This window comes from Mustela nivalis (genome assembly GCF_964662115.1).
Source record: "Mustela nivalis genome assembly, chromosome: 14".
Classification (NCBI taxonomy): Eukaryota; Metazoa; Chordata; class Mammalia; order Carnivora; family Mustelidae; genus Mustela; species Mustela nivalis.
Genome location: NC_139033.1, coordinates 66,212,640 through 66,225,949, shown reverse-complemented (window position 1 = coordinate 66,225,949; position 13,310 = coordinate 66,212,640). Strand labels below are relative to the sequence as shown.

The 13,310-nt window shown below is 45.7% G+C and overlaps 1 protein-coding gene across 5 annotated transcripts in view; it reads right to left on the bottom strand.

Annotated features, from left to right (window-relative positions):
• TMEM241 (transmembrane protein 241) overlaps positions 1 to 13,310 on the bottom strand; it is a 110,970-nt gene that overhangs the window by 61,108 nt on the left and 36,552 nt on the right. For all 5 annotated transcript variants that reach the window (XR_014302689.1, XM_082698780.1, XM_082698779.1 and 2 more), the window contains 2 exons: positions 9,122 to 9,199; positions 121 to 146 (listed from right to left, as the gene is read on the bottom strand). Coding sequence is in view for 4 of the 5 variants with exons in the window: in XM_082698780.1 (XP_082554906.1) it covers positions 121 to 146; positions 9,122 to 9,199 (104 nt within the window). In the remaining variant the exon portion in view is untranslated. The remainder of the gene's footprint in view (positions 1 to 120; positions 147 to 9,121; positions 9,200 to 13,310) is intronic.

Genomic DNA, 13,310 nt, shown 5'->3' with positions numbered 1-13,310 from the left:
TGTTTATAATAAATTCTGTCAGCTCTCAAAAAGGAATCTCTAATCATTTATCATCATTTAAAATCAGGTTAAATCTTTTACTTTAGAGGGCTGTGGGCTGTTGTTGTTGTGTTAACTTACCTACAGATCTTTGCAGGAGAAGTTTTCTGTATGAAAATAAAAGAGACTTAGAGTTAGTCCGTATAAATCCTCTTTTTCCCCTTAAAAGAAAATATTTAGATCAAGAGGCAAATAAATGTTGAGTAAGCTTAATGGGGGCTTAAGAGCTGGCTGTACCATGGTATTTCTGGTGGCTTTTTCTGCTTGGACCACACAAAGGATGACTCAGAGGTCCAGAGCTGAGTCACTTGGGCAAAGAACTCTGGGTGTGTGATTTTTCTACCCTCACCCCTGGAACTCGGTTTACTCACAAAACCCCAAAACAAGGCCAGGGCCACGCCTTCAGATACCTTACACACCAAGAAAGGGAGAGAGAGAACTCGATGGAGACCTGTGGCAGAAGAGAAATCAAGCTCTCGTTCAGTTTCTATTCCAGTCTGCCTCCTTATGTTTGCTTTTCATTGATCCAGCTCTGACTCTGAGCAGTGCTGGAAGTTCTCTGGGATGATGGACAAATGAAGAAACAGGAAAAGGGAGAAGGGACAGTTGCTCTACTCCTAGAGAGAGAGAAAGGGCAGATCAGGGAAATCTAAACTTGCCATTTAAAATGCACCAAAATGAAGAAATTCTAATGTAGGCCCTACCTTCATTCTCTCCTTTTTATTAGTCTTTTTAAAAAAACATTTTATTTATTTAGAGAGTGAGAGCATGAGCAGCAGGCGAGGGGGGTGGCAGAGGGAGAGGGAGAGAGAGAATCTCAAGCTGACTCCATGCCCCATCCAGAGCCCGATGCAGGGCTCAATCTCGTGACCCTGAGATCATGACCTGAGCTGAAACTGAGAGTTGGATCCTCAATCGACTGAATCGCCCAGGCGGCCCATCATTTTTATTAGTCATTTTATGGGAATTAGTTCTTTGCACTCAGGGATAAAGTTATAGCACGAAGAAGCATAGATGTTTCTATATTTGGTAGAGGAAATAACATTAATTCTGGACATTTCCAAAGGATTACTTTGTTAGTTGGGGACAAACAACAGCTTTTTTTTTTAAAGATTTTATTTATATGACACAGAGAGATCACAAGTAGGCAGTGAGACAGGCAGAGAGAGAGAGAGAGAGAGAGGAGGAAGCAGGCTCCCTGCCTAGCAGAGAGCACGACTCGGGACTTGATCCCAGGACCCTGAGATAATGACCTGAGCCAAAGGCAGAGGCTTAACCCACTGAGCCACACAGGCGCCCCCAAACTACAGCTTTTTGACTCTAATTCTTGAAAGGGAAGTATGAATGAGGCACCTGGGTGGCTCAGTTGTTAAGTGTCTGCCTTCAGCTCAGGTCATGATCCCAGAGTTCTGGGATCAAGTCCCATGTTGGGCTCCTTGCTCAGCAGGGAAACTGCTTCTCCCTCGGCCTGCTACTTCCCCTGCTTGTGCTCTCACTCTCTAACAAATAAATAAAATAAAATTTTCTAAAAAAATAAAAATGAAGCACTCAAAAGGTAAAAACTTCCATTTACAAAAGACATGCTCCAGTCTTGGGGATGTCACAGGGACTAGAGATACTAATACCATACTGCAGATTCACAAGTTGCTAAGAGAGTAGATCTTGAAAGTACTCACCATAAGAAAACAATTTTTGGAACTACATATGGTGATGGATGCTAACTAGACTTACAGTGATCATTTACAAGATATATAAATATCAAGCCATTATGTTGACACCTGAAACAAATATGATGTTATAGGTCAATCGTATCTGCATTTAAAAAAAAAATGCAGAGACTGAAAAGGTAACGTGGTTTGCTATGAAGCCCATATTCAGTTTTCATGCATTACTAAATAATCTCGTTTGCACTGTTTTCATAAATAGATCCTGTTTGTGTGCAAAGCAGTGGCTTGCAGCTCTAACTCCTTTCCTCTCATCGCTGTGGAACCTGCCTCAGTTGGCGGTGCCAACCTTGACTCCACTGCCACCTGGTGGGAGCCCATCCCTACAGTACAGAAAGGATGACCCAAAAGGGTGAACTGGCTCAGGGCACCGGGAGAAGCGCCCCATGGTGGGAAAATGTGTCACTAAAAGATTCTGGGCTAATTTGCGACAACATGGATGGAACTAGAGGGTATTATGCTGAGCGAAATAAGTCAATCAGAGAAAGACAATTATCATATGATCTCCCTGATATGAGGAAGCTGAGAGGCAATGTGGGGAACTTGGGGGTAGGAAAGGAATAAATGAAACAAGATGGGATCGGGAGACAAACCATAAGAGATTCTTCTTAATCTCACAAAACAAACTGAGGGCTGCTGGGGGGAGGAGGGTAGGGAGAGGGTGGTGAGGTTATGGACATTGGGGAAGACATGTGTTATGGTGAGTGCTATGAAGTGCGTGAAGTGCGTGAAGTGCTATGAACCTGGCGATTCACAGACCTGTACCCCTGGGGCTAATAATACATTATATGTTAATTAAAAAATAAAAAATTTAAAAAAGAAATTAAAAAAATAAAGGATTCCAGGCTAAAGGCAATCAGTATCTCAAAAGCTAGGCAGAAAAGCAGGAACAGACGGGACAGAGCTAAAGAGCAATTCTAGCTGATCCGTGAGTAGTAACAGGTGCACCCAGCAACCGTCTGGGGGCTTCCGACACCGGGGCGGCTGATCAATACAGTGCCCGGAAGAGTTCACCCGTTCCACAGAGGAAGGCTGCTTTTTTATTGTAAACGCCTACAGAACCTGAGATATGGAGATGAGAACAAGCATTAAACGCATTACTGAGCTCCGCTTCCCGGGGCTCTGAAAACAACTCAGGAGTTAACGTGAGGCATTCACCTTTTGAGCCTCCTCAGTCTGAAAGTCACCCAGGGGTAAGTCCTAGTGATATGTCAGTGTTCTGAAGGGTCAGTATAACTTCTCAAGTCACATCAACAAAAATAACAATAAATAACTAACATTCCAGGGAGGTCAGCTAACTTCCTCTGAGGATGACATACTCTGCCAGGGTTGTTCTAGGCCCCCACCGGTATTGACTTATTTCATTATGGGTTATTTATGTCTCAGGTTCTATGATACAGAGGCAGACACCAAGGCCAGGGAAGTTAGCAAAGTTGCCCAAGCTCCCAGGGTCTGAGCTTCAGTGATCTAGCCCCAGAGCCTGACCTTCTATGACACTCTTCTGCCACTGCCAGCCCGCCAGTCCTGCAGGGACACCCGCCAGCCCTTTCAGACACCTACCTTCACCTGCTGCTTCCTCTGCTTGCCTAGTGCCCTTGCTCCCTGCACTTTGAAAACTTCTCCCAGCCGCAGGACTGGGTTCAAATCCTGCCCCTGGCCCTTCTAAGCAGACTTACCCCGCTCCACCCACACCCCTGTTCCAGCCCATTTGGCATTCTATGGGCATCACAGTGTGTGTTTACGTGTTGGCTCCTCCATTCAGCTGAGTCCTGTGAAGGTGATCAGTGTGTCCTGCAGAGCTCCACAACCGCAGGCCTAGCCAGATGTTTGATACATGGAGAACAAACGAACAAAAAGATGAACAGCAGCATTCTCATGTTCAGTGGTGACAAGTCTATTTGCAAGGTAGCGAGACTAATTCTATAAGCCCCATATTACCTTAGAGTCAGACTACATGTGCGAGTGTTTGCGCGTGCAAGCACAGAGAGCCATGGATGGTGACCACGAATCACAGCCCCAGACGGAGCTTATCCTTATAACTTGGGAACAAGGTCCCGAGAAGGCTAACCTTACTCTCTGGAGAGGAGCCTGGTGAAACTGACACACCCTGGACAAAACAGGCCAGAAAGTGAGTCACAGGTGAAATCTAAGAGATGTCACACAGCTGTGCTCCTGGTAACATCTGGTCACTTTGTTGAGGCTCCAGGCTAAATGATCAGGAATGTGAATCCTATGGGAACAGGTCACAGCCAATCTTCCATCGTCATCACAGAGCAGATTTTAATGCCAAGCTACTAGAAACCACCTGCCAGTCTAGAAACAGGGATTGGCCAACATATCATGTTCCATGTGGAGTGGAATGAGGACATGAATAGAGATTCCTGAGAAACTGATCAGTGGAAAATAGGATATGTTATATCATTTGTGGCAGTATGTCTACATATGTATGTTGGAAAAAAGTCTGACAGAATAGAGTAGGAAAGAAAGGTGTGTTTTTTAAATTACTAAATAAGTACATAATTCATGCAACTATTTCCTAATTTACCTTGATAAGAAATGATATTGTTTATAAAGGAAATAATCAACAAAACTAAAAGACAACCTACAGAATGGGAGAAGATATTTGCAAGTGACACATCTGACAAAGGGTTAGTAACCAGGGCGCCTGGGTGACTCAGTGGGTTAAGCCGCTGCCTTCGGCTCAGGTCATGATCTCAGGGTCCTGGGATCGAGTCCCGCATCAGGCTCTCTGCTCAGCAGGAGCCTGCTTCCTCCTCTCTCTCTCTCTGCCTACTCGTGATCTCTCTCTGTCAAATAAATAAATAAAATCTTTTAAAAAAAAAAAAGGGTTAGTATCCAAAACATATAAAGAACTTTTACAGCTCAACACCTAAAAAACAAATAATCTGATTAAAAATGGGCAGAAGTCATGGACAGACATTTCTCAAAGAAGACAGAGAGATGGCATGAAAAGATGCCCAATGTCCTTGGTATCAGGGAAATGCAAATCAAAACCATAATAAGATACACCTCACACCTGTCAGAATGGCTAGAATCAAGAACACAAGAAACAAGTGCTCGCAAGGATGAGAAAAGGAGCCCTCATGCTTCTCTGGTGGGAATGCAAACTGGTGCAGCCACTGTGGAAAACAGTACGGAGGTTCCTCAAAACATTAAAAATAGAATTACCGTATGATCCAGTAATTCTACTACTGAGTATTTACCCAAAGAATATGAAAACATCAACTTGAAAAATATATATTTGCACCCCCATGGTTATTGCAGCATTTTTTTACATTTACATTTATATTGGCATTTACAACAGCCAAATTATGAATGCAGCCCAATATCCATCCACAGACAAATGGATAAAGAAGTGGTGTACGGGCACCTGGGTGGCTCATTGGGTTAAATAAAGCCTCTGCCTTCGGCTCAGGTCATGATCCCAGGGTCCTAGGATCGAGCCCCGCATCAGGCTCTCTGCTCAGCAGGGAGCCTCCTTCCTCCTCTATCTGCCTACTTGTGATCTGTCAAATAAATAAAATCTTAAAAAAAAAAAAAAAAAGAAGAAGTGGTGTATATACTTACAACTGAATATTACTCAGCCAAAGAGAAGAATGAAATCTTGTCATTTGTGACAGCGTGGACGGAGCTAGAGAGTGTAATTCTAAGTGAAATCCGTCAGAGAAGGACAACTACCACACGTGTAACGTAAGAAATAAACAAACAAAAACATAGAAAAAAAGATAAAGCAAAAAACAGACTCTCAACTATAGAGAACAAACTGGTGGTTACCAGAGGGGAAGGAGGTGGAGGATGGGGAAGTAAGTAAAGGGGATTAAGGTGCACTTATCATAATGAGCCCCGAGTAAAGTATAGAATTGCTGAATCACTGTATTGTACACCTGAAACTAATATAACACTGTATGTTAACTGTACTGGAATTAAAATTAAAAAAAAAAAAAAAAAAGTGATGTTGTTTAGTGTTAGGGGTGAAATGGAGATGAAGATTCAAAATATTCTGGTTTATCCAGTTTCTTCCAAGGACAGGTCCTCTCAGCCTGGAAGACTGGCCCCTGGTCTCTGCCTGATGGAAATACCCCTGAGGACGCTCTGACCTGTCTCCTACACTCAAACTCGCCTATGTGATCCGACTGGTCCATCGGGAAGCGACATCCTGCAGAGATGCCTGGATCTTTTCCCCAGACCAGGTAAATCTTCATTTTCAATTCACAACAAAAGTAGTCACTTTGTAGACAGGAGGCACGAGTCCCTCTCCCAGAAGCTGAGCAACTTGGTCAGAAACTCAAGCTGAGTTTCTGACGCTCAGTGGCTAGTTCGTGAATGTTCAGCTCGGCAGCGATCCTGGGGCTGGACTCGAGGGCTACAAAGACAACAACCATGTGGTCCCTGCAGAGGAGGGGACTCAGAGGAAGCAGGCAGAGACCCAGGGAAACTCCGACCTCACTGCACTGAACCTCAGATGCCCCGAGTGTAAAATTTCCCAATCTTTATATATTACTAAGAAAGCATTTGACCTGGGCACACCACTGATTGTAGAAGCATCCCGACTGCAGATAGTATTTTTTTTTAACGTGAGAAAAAGTAGCACATGTTAGAATTAATGAAATACGGAAATCACAAGATGGTGTGATAAGTCAAGTGTTGGAGAGAGGTGCTCATGCTCCTTAAGGTGTCCTGAGGTGTCAGGCTCCAACTGCACGCACACCAACCTCAAATACCGAGGGCCTCCCCTGTGAGAACTCGAGAGTTGCCACCGCGTCCCCTCTCACCTCCTGCAGTCCTGTCTCCCCCACCGTAAATCTGATCAGTCTGTCTGGCCTTTCACACCCAACCCCGGTCTCCCACTGCAGGCAGCATATACCCCAAATTCCTTGCTCAGCATCGAAGGCTCATCTAAGTCTCCAGCCTCATCCTCAGCCCTCCTCTCTTATCAAACGCCAGCTGCACTGGCCCAGAGTGGCTCCTGCAGAGTCCCTTCCGACATCTGGTCCTCTGCATCTGCCTCTTCCTCTTCCTAGGAGCCCTCCCCCTCGCCCCACCTGCCCGAACTCCTGCTCAGCTTTTGTCCATGTTTCAACGTCACTTCCCCGTAGGGGACTCTGTGGCTGGCGGGTAGGTGTCACAATGTGCTCAGCTGACGTTCCCTAAGAACAGCCCAGAGCAGCGAGACCATGCCCCTTGGTCACTACTGGAGACCCGGAGCCTGGCACAGTGGGCGTGTACACAGATACGTAAATATAATCGCGATGAATGAGCGGGTGCTTGAAGAGGTTCTCTGACAGATCACAGAAAAAAACACATCACGACATGGTCTAGGAAAAATGAGAAGTTTCGTTGTGGCTGGATTTTCTAAAACCTGAGAGGTGTATGGAATCTTTGCATGCTTCCATGCAGGTCAGGGGCAGCTCCCACGTACACGGGGGGACATGATCAGATCTGTTTCAGAAGGTCACTTGGGTGCAGTGTGGAGGAAGGGGAGCATGGGGAGAGGCAGGGAAACCGGCCGGGCCCACAGCACATCCAGCAGGCGAAGGCAGGTGATGGCGTGCACAGAACACAATTAGATAACCATCTAAGCCAGGACCGCTTGCCCCGGGCCCTACTTGGCTGCTCAAGGGCTCAGGGGAGCAAGATCTCATTTGGCCCCTAGCCAGGTAGCCCTAAAATACAGATGAGTGCCTGACCCAAGGTGGGAACAGAGTGGGAATGGAGATGAGGGGACAGATTCAGAAACAGAGTGTAGGGGAAGGATGACGAGACCAGGACTCAAAGGGGACCCCTATGTTTCTGACTTGGGCGGTGATGGCCAGGATCAAGATCACTAAGAAAGAAGCAGGTCGTGAAAACAGAGCCGTTCCAGTTTGGTCCCTCTGCCCTTCCTACGCCCGGAGACAGCTGCAGGGAGAGCCAGAGGTGGCAGCCATGGGGGTCTGAACTCAAGAGAGGTCTGGGCTAGACATGGGACACAGGAGTCACCAGTGAACTGAGAGGGAGGCTGCCGTGGGTGTGGATGAAGCTGTCCAGAAAGTGTGTTCATGGGAACAAAGGGCTCCTGACCCACAGCCCTGGGAGACCCTGTAGGGCAGACGAAGGAAGGAGGAGGAGGAGCCATAGACTGGGGGAGAGAACCAGCAGGTCACAGGGGCCTAGAGACTCAAAGGAAGGCAGCAGTGAACCTGGTGATGAACAGTGTAAAAGGCCAACAGAGTCGCAGCAATGCAGGCATCAGGGACATCGGCCAGAGAACTTCAGGGTAATGGTGCGGGCAGAATCAGGAGCAGGCTGGAGGCGAGAAGGACACAAGGCCATGGACAGCTCTGAACCCAACCCTCCCTTGGGCGCTGTGCTGGGGGTGGGCAAGGAAGTGGCAGGGCAGAGGTGGAGGGGTCCACAGGCAAGGGAACCCACTGGTAGGGTTCTAAAAATAGCCTTCCAGAGCTGGGCTACTGTGAGCGGGTCTCCCAGGGCCTGCTCTGTCCTTGGGGGCCTGAGAACACAGAGTGTCTCGGGGCTGAGGGAAGAAAGGCAGCAGGGAGAGAGAGAGAGAGGTTAGCTCTCAGGGACAAAAGGGGTAGTCCGTCCACAGAGCTGCCTGCAAGGAGCAGGCAGGGGCGACAGGGTACATGGGCGTGTGGAGGGATCTCAGCCATGGGAAGGACACCTCTCTCCCCTGCACACCTGTGAGAAGTGAGCTGCCTGAATGGCCAACTAGCCTCTCTAGTTGAAAAGTTCCAGATCTGTGGGCAAAACCATTTCGAAAGGGCAGATGTTACAAGGAAAGAACTCCCAAAAGAGGAACCAAATTAAAACCACTACTAATAACGTTAATAAATACAGCAAACATGTACAGAGAAGCTACCGTGGGCCAGAAACTGTTGGATGCACTTAACATGGGTGCCTTGCTGTGTCCTCCGCACAACCCTGGGAGCTGGGTGTCACCTGGGAAGCAAAGGGGACTCCCCCAGGGTGGGCCGATGCTCCCAGCACCCTTTGCGAGGAGGCTCTGTCATGTATTTCCTGGCGGCCCCGGGATGCACTGTGGCAGGAAGGCTGCCCTCCACCCACCCCCTCCTCCGTCCACAGTCAACTCCTCCTTGTATCCCAGGGTGCTCGCTCTGCCACGCAGGGAGTGCCACTCAGATCCACAAGCTCCCCACATGCATCTGATGAACCAAAGGGATGTCAAAAATGAGGGACAACTGCCAAGCAGACTTGACCACCATCAGGAAACAGATGGCAGGAAAAGGTAGACACTAATTTGGGCCATAAGAAAAGGTGCATCTTTGAAAGTTAAAGCAAAGGAAGCGAAACTAGCATTCTGCATTACCATTTACCTCTTTCCGAAAACACTTCTGGTGCCCACAGAGGATAACTTCAGCTACATTATGCAAAGTGAGAAACACAGGAATGGCCTGAAAGAAAACAGAATGTAATAAGCATGAAAATGTTTTCTTTGATCCCATAATTACATAATACTTGATTTCTGCTTAAAAATAACGATCCGTGGGAACTTTTGGCATTTGCATACACAATCCTCCCCAGCGAAAACTCTCTGGCGCGGATTAGGGCTCTCTGTTAATAGTATTACTCTTGGCAAGCTAAGAGGCTCAACACCTATTTATTAAGCACCTACTATGTGTCAGGCACTGTGCCAGGTGCAGGAAACACCCAGGGTGCATATGTGATCAGGAGACTGTCCCTATCAAGGTCAGAGTTCTCATGGGATACACAAAAGGCATACCAATCCCGCTTGGGGAGAGGAAGCGAAGTCCTTTGGAGAAATGAGAATGGAATGTCAATTGGAGTGAGCCACTCAACAAGAGGCAGAGAGAGGGGCCACCCAGGTGGGAGTGAACCCACTCCTCCAGGAACACACATGGGGGTGGGGTTGCGTGGTGGGACGTGAAGGGGGAAGCTGGGGAGAAGAACCTAGAGAGGTCGTCAGGCTGTCAAGAGTCAAGGAGCTGCTGAGAGTTTCAAGGCAGTCATAGGATTAGATCTGCATGGTTAAAGGAACTTCGGCTCCCAGCAGAGGACAAAAGGGAGAGGTGGTTGGGAAAGTCTAGAGGTGTGGCAGACTGGAAAAGGGACAACAACAAGGAGTCTTTGCAATTGTGATTAAGTTCAGAACCTTGAGATGGAGAGTTCGCCCTTGGTTATCTGGGGAGGCCTTCAATGCGAACGCACGTACTTGTAAGAGAAAGAGATCTGACGCACACAGAGGGAGAGGCGCTGGAACCACAGAGCCAGGGACTGGAGTGATGCAGTCCCAAGCCAAGAAATGCCAGCAGCTGCCAGAAGCTGCAGGAGCCAAGGCATGGATTCTCCCCCAGAGCCTTTGGAGTGTACAGCGGCCCTGCTCCCACACCTTGATTTGGGCATAACAACACTGATTTCGGATGTCTGGCCTCCACAACTGGAAAGAATAAGTTTCTGCTGTTTTAAGCCACCTGGTATGTGGTCATTTGTTACAGGCACCATAAGAAACTAATATAAGGAATGACAATATGGCGGCCTGAACTTGGTAGTGGCAGTGACAATGACGAGTGTCCACATTAAGGAAATATTTAGGAGACTGAGCTGAGGTAAATATTTGAATAACCAGGATCAACTTTGCACCAAAAAAAAAAAAAAAAGAGGAAGGGAAAACGATACTAAAAAAACCTAACACTCTGGACGGTTATTAAGGTACACAGAGCACCCACTATGTGTTTATAATCGCTGGGCTGTTTGCTAAGAATGGCTGTCTCTCCTAATTTGGTGGCTAATCTTGACCCAGTGAGCAAGAAGAATTAAAGGGCATGGGATTTTGTTATTGTCTCTGTTGTTGATGATGATAGCAATATTTCCTGAAAGTCAGAAAAAGACCAAGCATAGGTGGAACTGAGCCTAGGCTAACCTTAGTTTGCTCCTCTGTTTGGGGATAACAATACCTACAACACAGACCACCTGGGAGGAATGATAGACGGAGGTAAACAACCCAGATGAGTGGCTCCGAAGCATTGAGTGAAAGGTGGTCAGTATTAACAGGTAGCCTGCCCTCAGCAGCCTCGGACAGAGAACCCTGAGCAGGGACATCGTTCCAGCTTGGAAAACCCACTTAAGATCATGCCGCTCGCCTACTTCCAGATGGATCTAGTCTTTATCTTTTTGGAGGATATATTTTTACCTTGTTTTTAAAACTCTTATAACTTTGTAGCTCTGCCCTATTTTAGTATTTTGTTCTAACTTGCACTATTTTATTTCTTTTGGAGTTCTGGCCTTCTATTTCCTGCCTTTGTAACATTTCTACTCTTAATTTATCTTTCATTAAAAGTGCAACTCAATCTAGTTTTTTTCCTTTTAAAATTATACTTTATAAAATTAAAAAAACTAATAAAGTCATACTTCAACAATTAAACAATCCAATTAAAAATGGGCAGAAGACATAAACAGACATTTCTCTAAAGAAGATCTACAGATGGCCAAGAGACACATGAAAAGACGCTCGACGTCACTCATCATCAGGGAAACGCAAATCAAAACTACAATGAGATCTCACCTCACACCTGTCAGAATGACTAAACTCAAGAAGACAAGAAACAACAGGTGTTGGTAAGGAAATGGAGAAAAAGGAACCCTCGTGCACCATTGGTGGGAATGCAGACTGGTGTAGCCACCCTGGTAAACAGTATGGAGGTTCCTCAAAAAGTTAAAAATAGGGCGCCTGGGTGGCTCAGTGGGTTAAAGCCTCTGCCTTTGGCTCAGGTCATGATCTCAGGGTCCTGGGATAGAGTCCCGCATTGGGCTCTCTGCTCAGCAGGGAGCCTGCTTCCTCATCTCTCTCTGTCTGCCTCTCTGCCTACTTGTGATCTCTGTCTGTCAAATAAATAAATAAAATCTTAAAAAAAAAAAAGTTAAAAATAGAATTACTCTATGATCCAGCAATCACACTACTGGGTATTTACCCCCAAAACACCAAAACACTAATTCAAAGAGACACATGCACCCCAAATTACAATATCTAAATTATGGAAGCAGTCCAAGTACAGATGAATAGATAAAGAAGAGATGGTATAAACACACACACACAGGAATATTACTCAGCCATCAAAAAGAATGAAATCTTGTCATTTTCAACAACATGGATGGAGCTAGAGAGTAAAATGCTAAGAGAGGTAAGTCAGTCAGAGAAACAAATACCATATGATTTTGCTCACATGCAGAGTTTAAGAAACAAAAAAAAGAGACAAATGTAGAAACAGACACTTAAGTACAGAGAACAAACTGACCAGAGGGCACATGGGAATGGGGGAGGGGGTAACGGAGATAGGTGATGGGGATTAAGGAGTGCACCTGTGAGGAGCCCCAGGCGATGTAGGAGACTGCTGAATCACTATATTGTCCACCAGAAACAAATGCAACACAGTATGTTGATCACACTGGAATTAAATTATTTTTTAAAAAGTGAAGTTTAAAAAATCATACTTTATTTTTATTATTTCCTAATTTTTCATTTGTTTTTTTGTGCTTCTTTTTATTCCTCTTAAGTTTTTATATTCTGAATTAACTTTTATGCATTTTAAAGATGGTAAGAGAGATTTTTTTTTTAACTGGCTCAGTGCATTAGTCCTATGTTTGGCAAACTCAGGGCTTGGCCTTCCAGTTCTTGGCTTTAGAAGATAGAAAAGAAAATCTTGGATGGGGTAATTATGTGTACATGAAAATGAATACAAAAGGGCGACATGGATGCTATTTATTTAAAATTAAGACCTTTTAAAAAATGCTTTTGGGGGCGCCTGGGTAGCTCAATGGGTTAAGCCTCTGCCTTCAGCTCAGGTCACGATTTCCCCCCTCTCTCAGGGAGCCTACCTACTTGTGACCTCTCTGTCAAATAAATAAATACAATCTTTTTAAAAAATGCTTTTGCCTCCTTGACTATAAAACCGTAAGAAGACGAGATTTAGGAACTCTAGACCCTAACTCTAGACCTCAAGGAGGCTAATTCAGAAAATTAATAAGAATTTTAATAAACTGTGACTAGGTTTTTCAATCTCCCCAGGCCCTGCTCTCATCACATTCTGGAAAAGGATCTATTGCTACACACAGAATTGATTTTCAAGTACACTAATGAGAGCTACCAACAATGTGTTGGACACAGTGCTAATTATTTTAATTGCATTCTGTTATTTAAATCTCCTTCCAACAACGCAGTTACTGGGTGCTGGTACCTTGATTTATAGACAAGGAACTGAACGCTGTGAAGACGAGCCAACTTGCTGAACGCTCACGGCCGGTTTAGGGCTCCAGTGCAGGCTTCTCTAACCGCAGACCCCATGCTCCTAACCTCAGTGCTATGATACCCGAATGATGGCAAGCCCACCAGGGCAGCCTTCTAGCCCTACAACTGTCCACCAAGTCCAGGAGAACTGGTGGGTTCTAAATCCCACCAGTCTGCTTCCTCCAGTAAGAATCCTGGTATGATCTAAAATTGGTGAACTCAGAGTAAACTCTGTGACAGGTTTTAAAGGATAGCTTCCATTT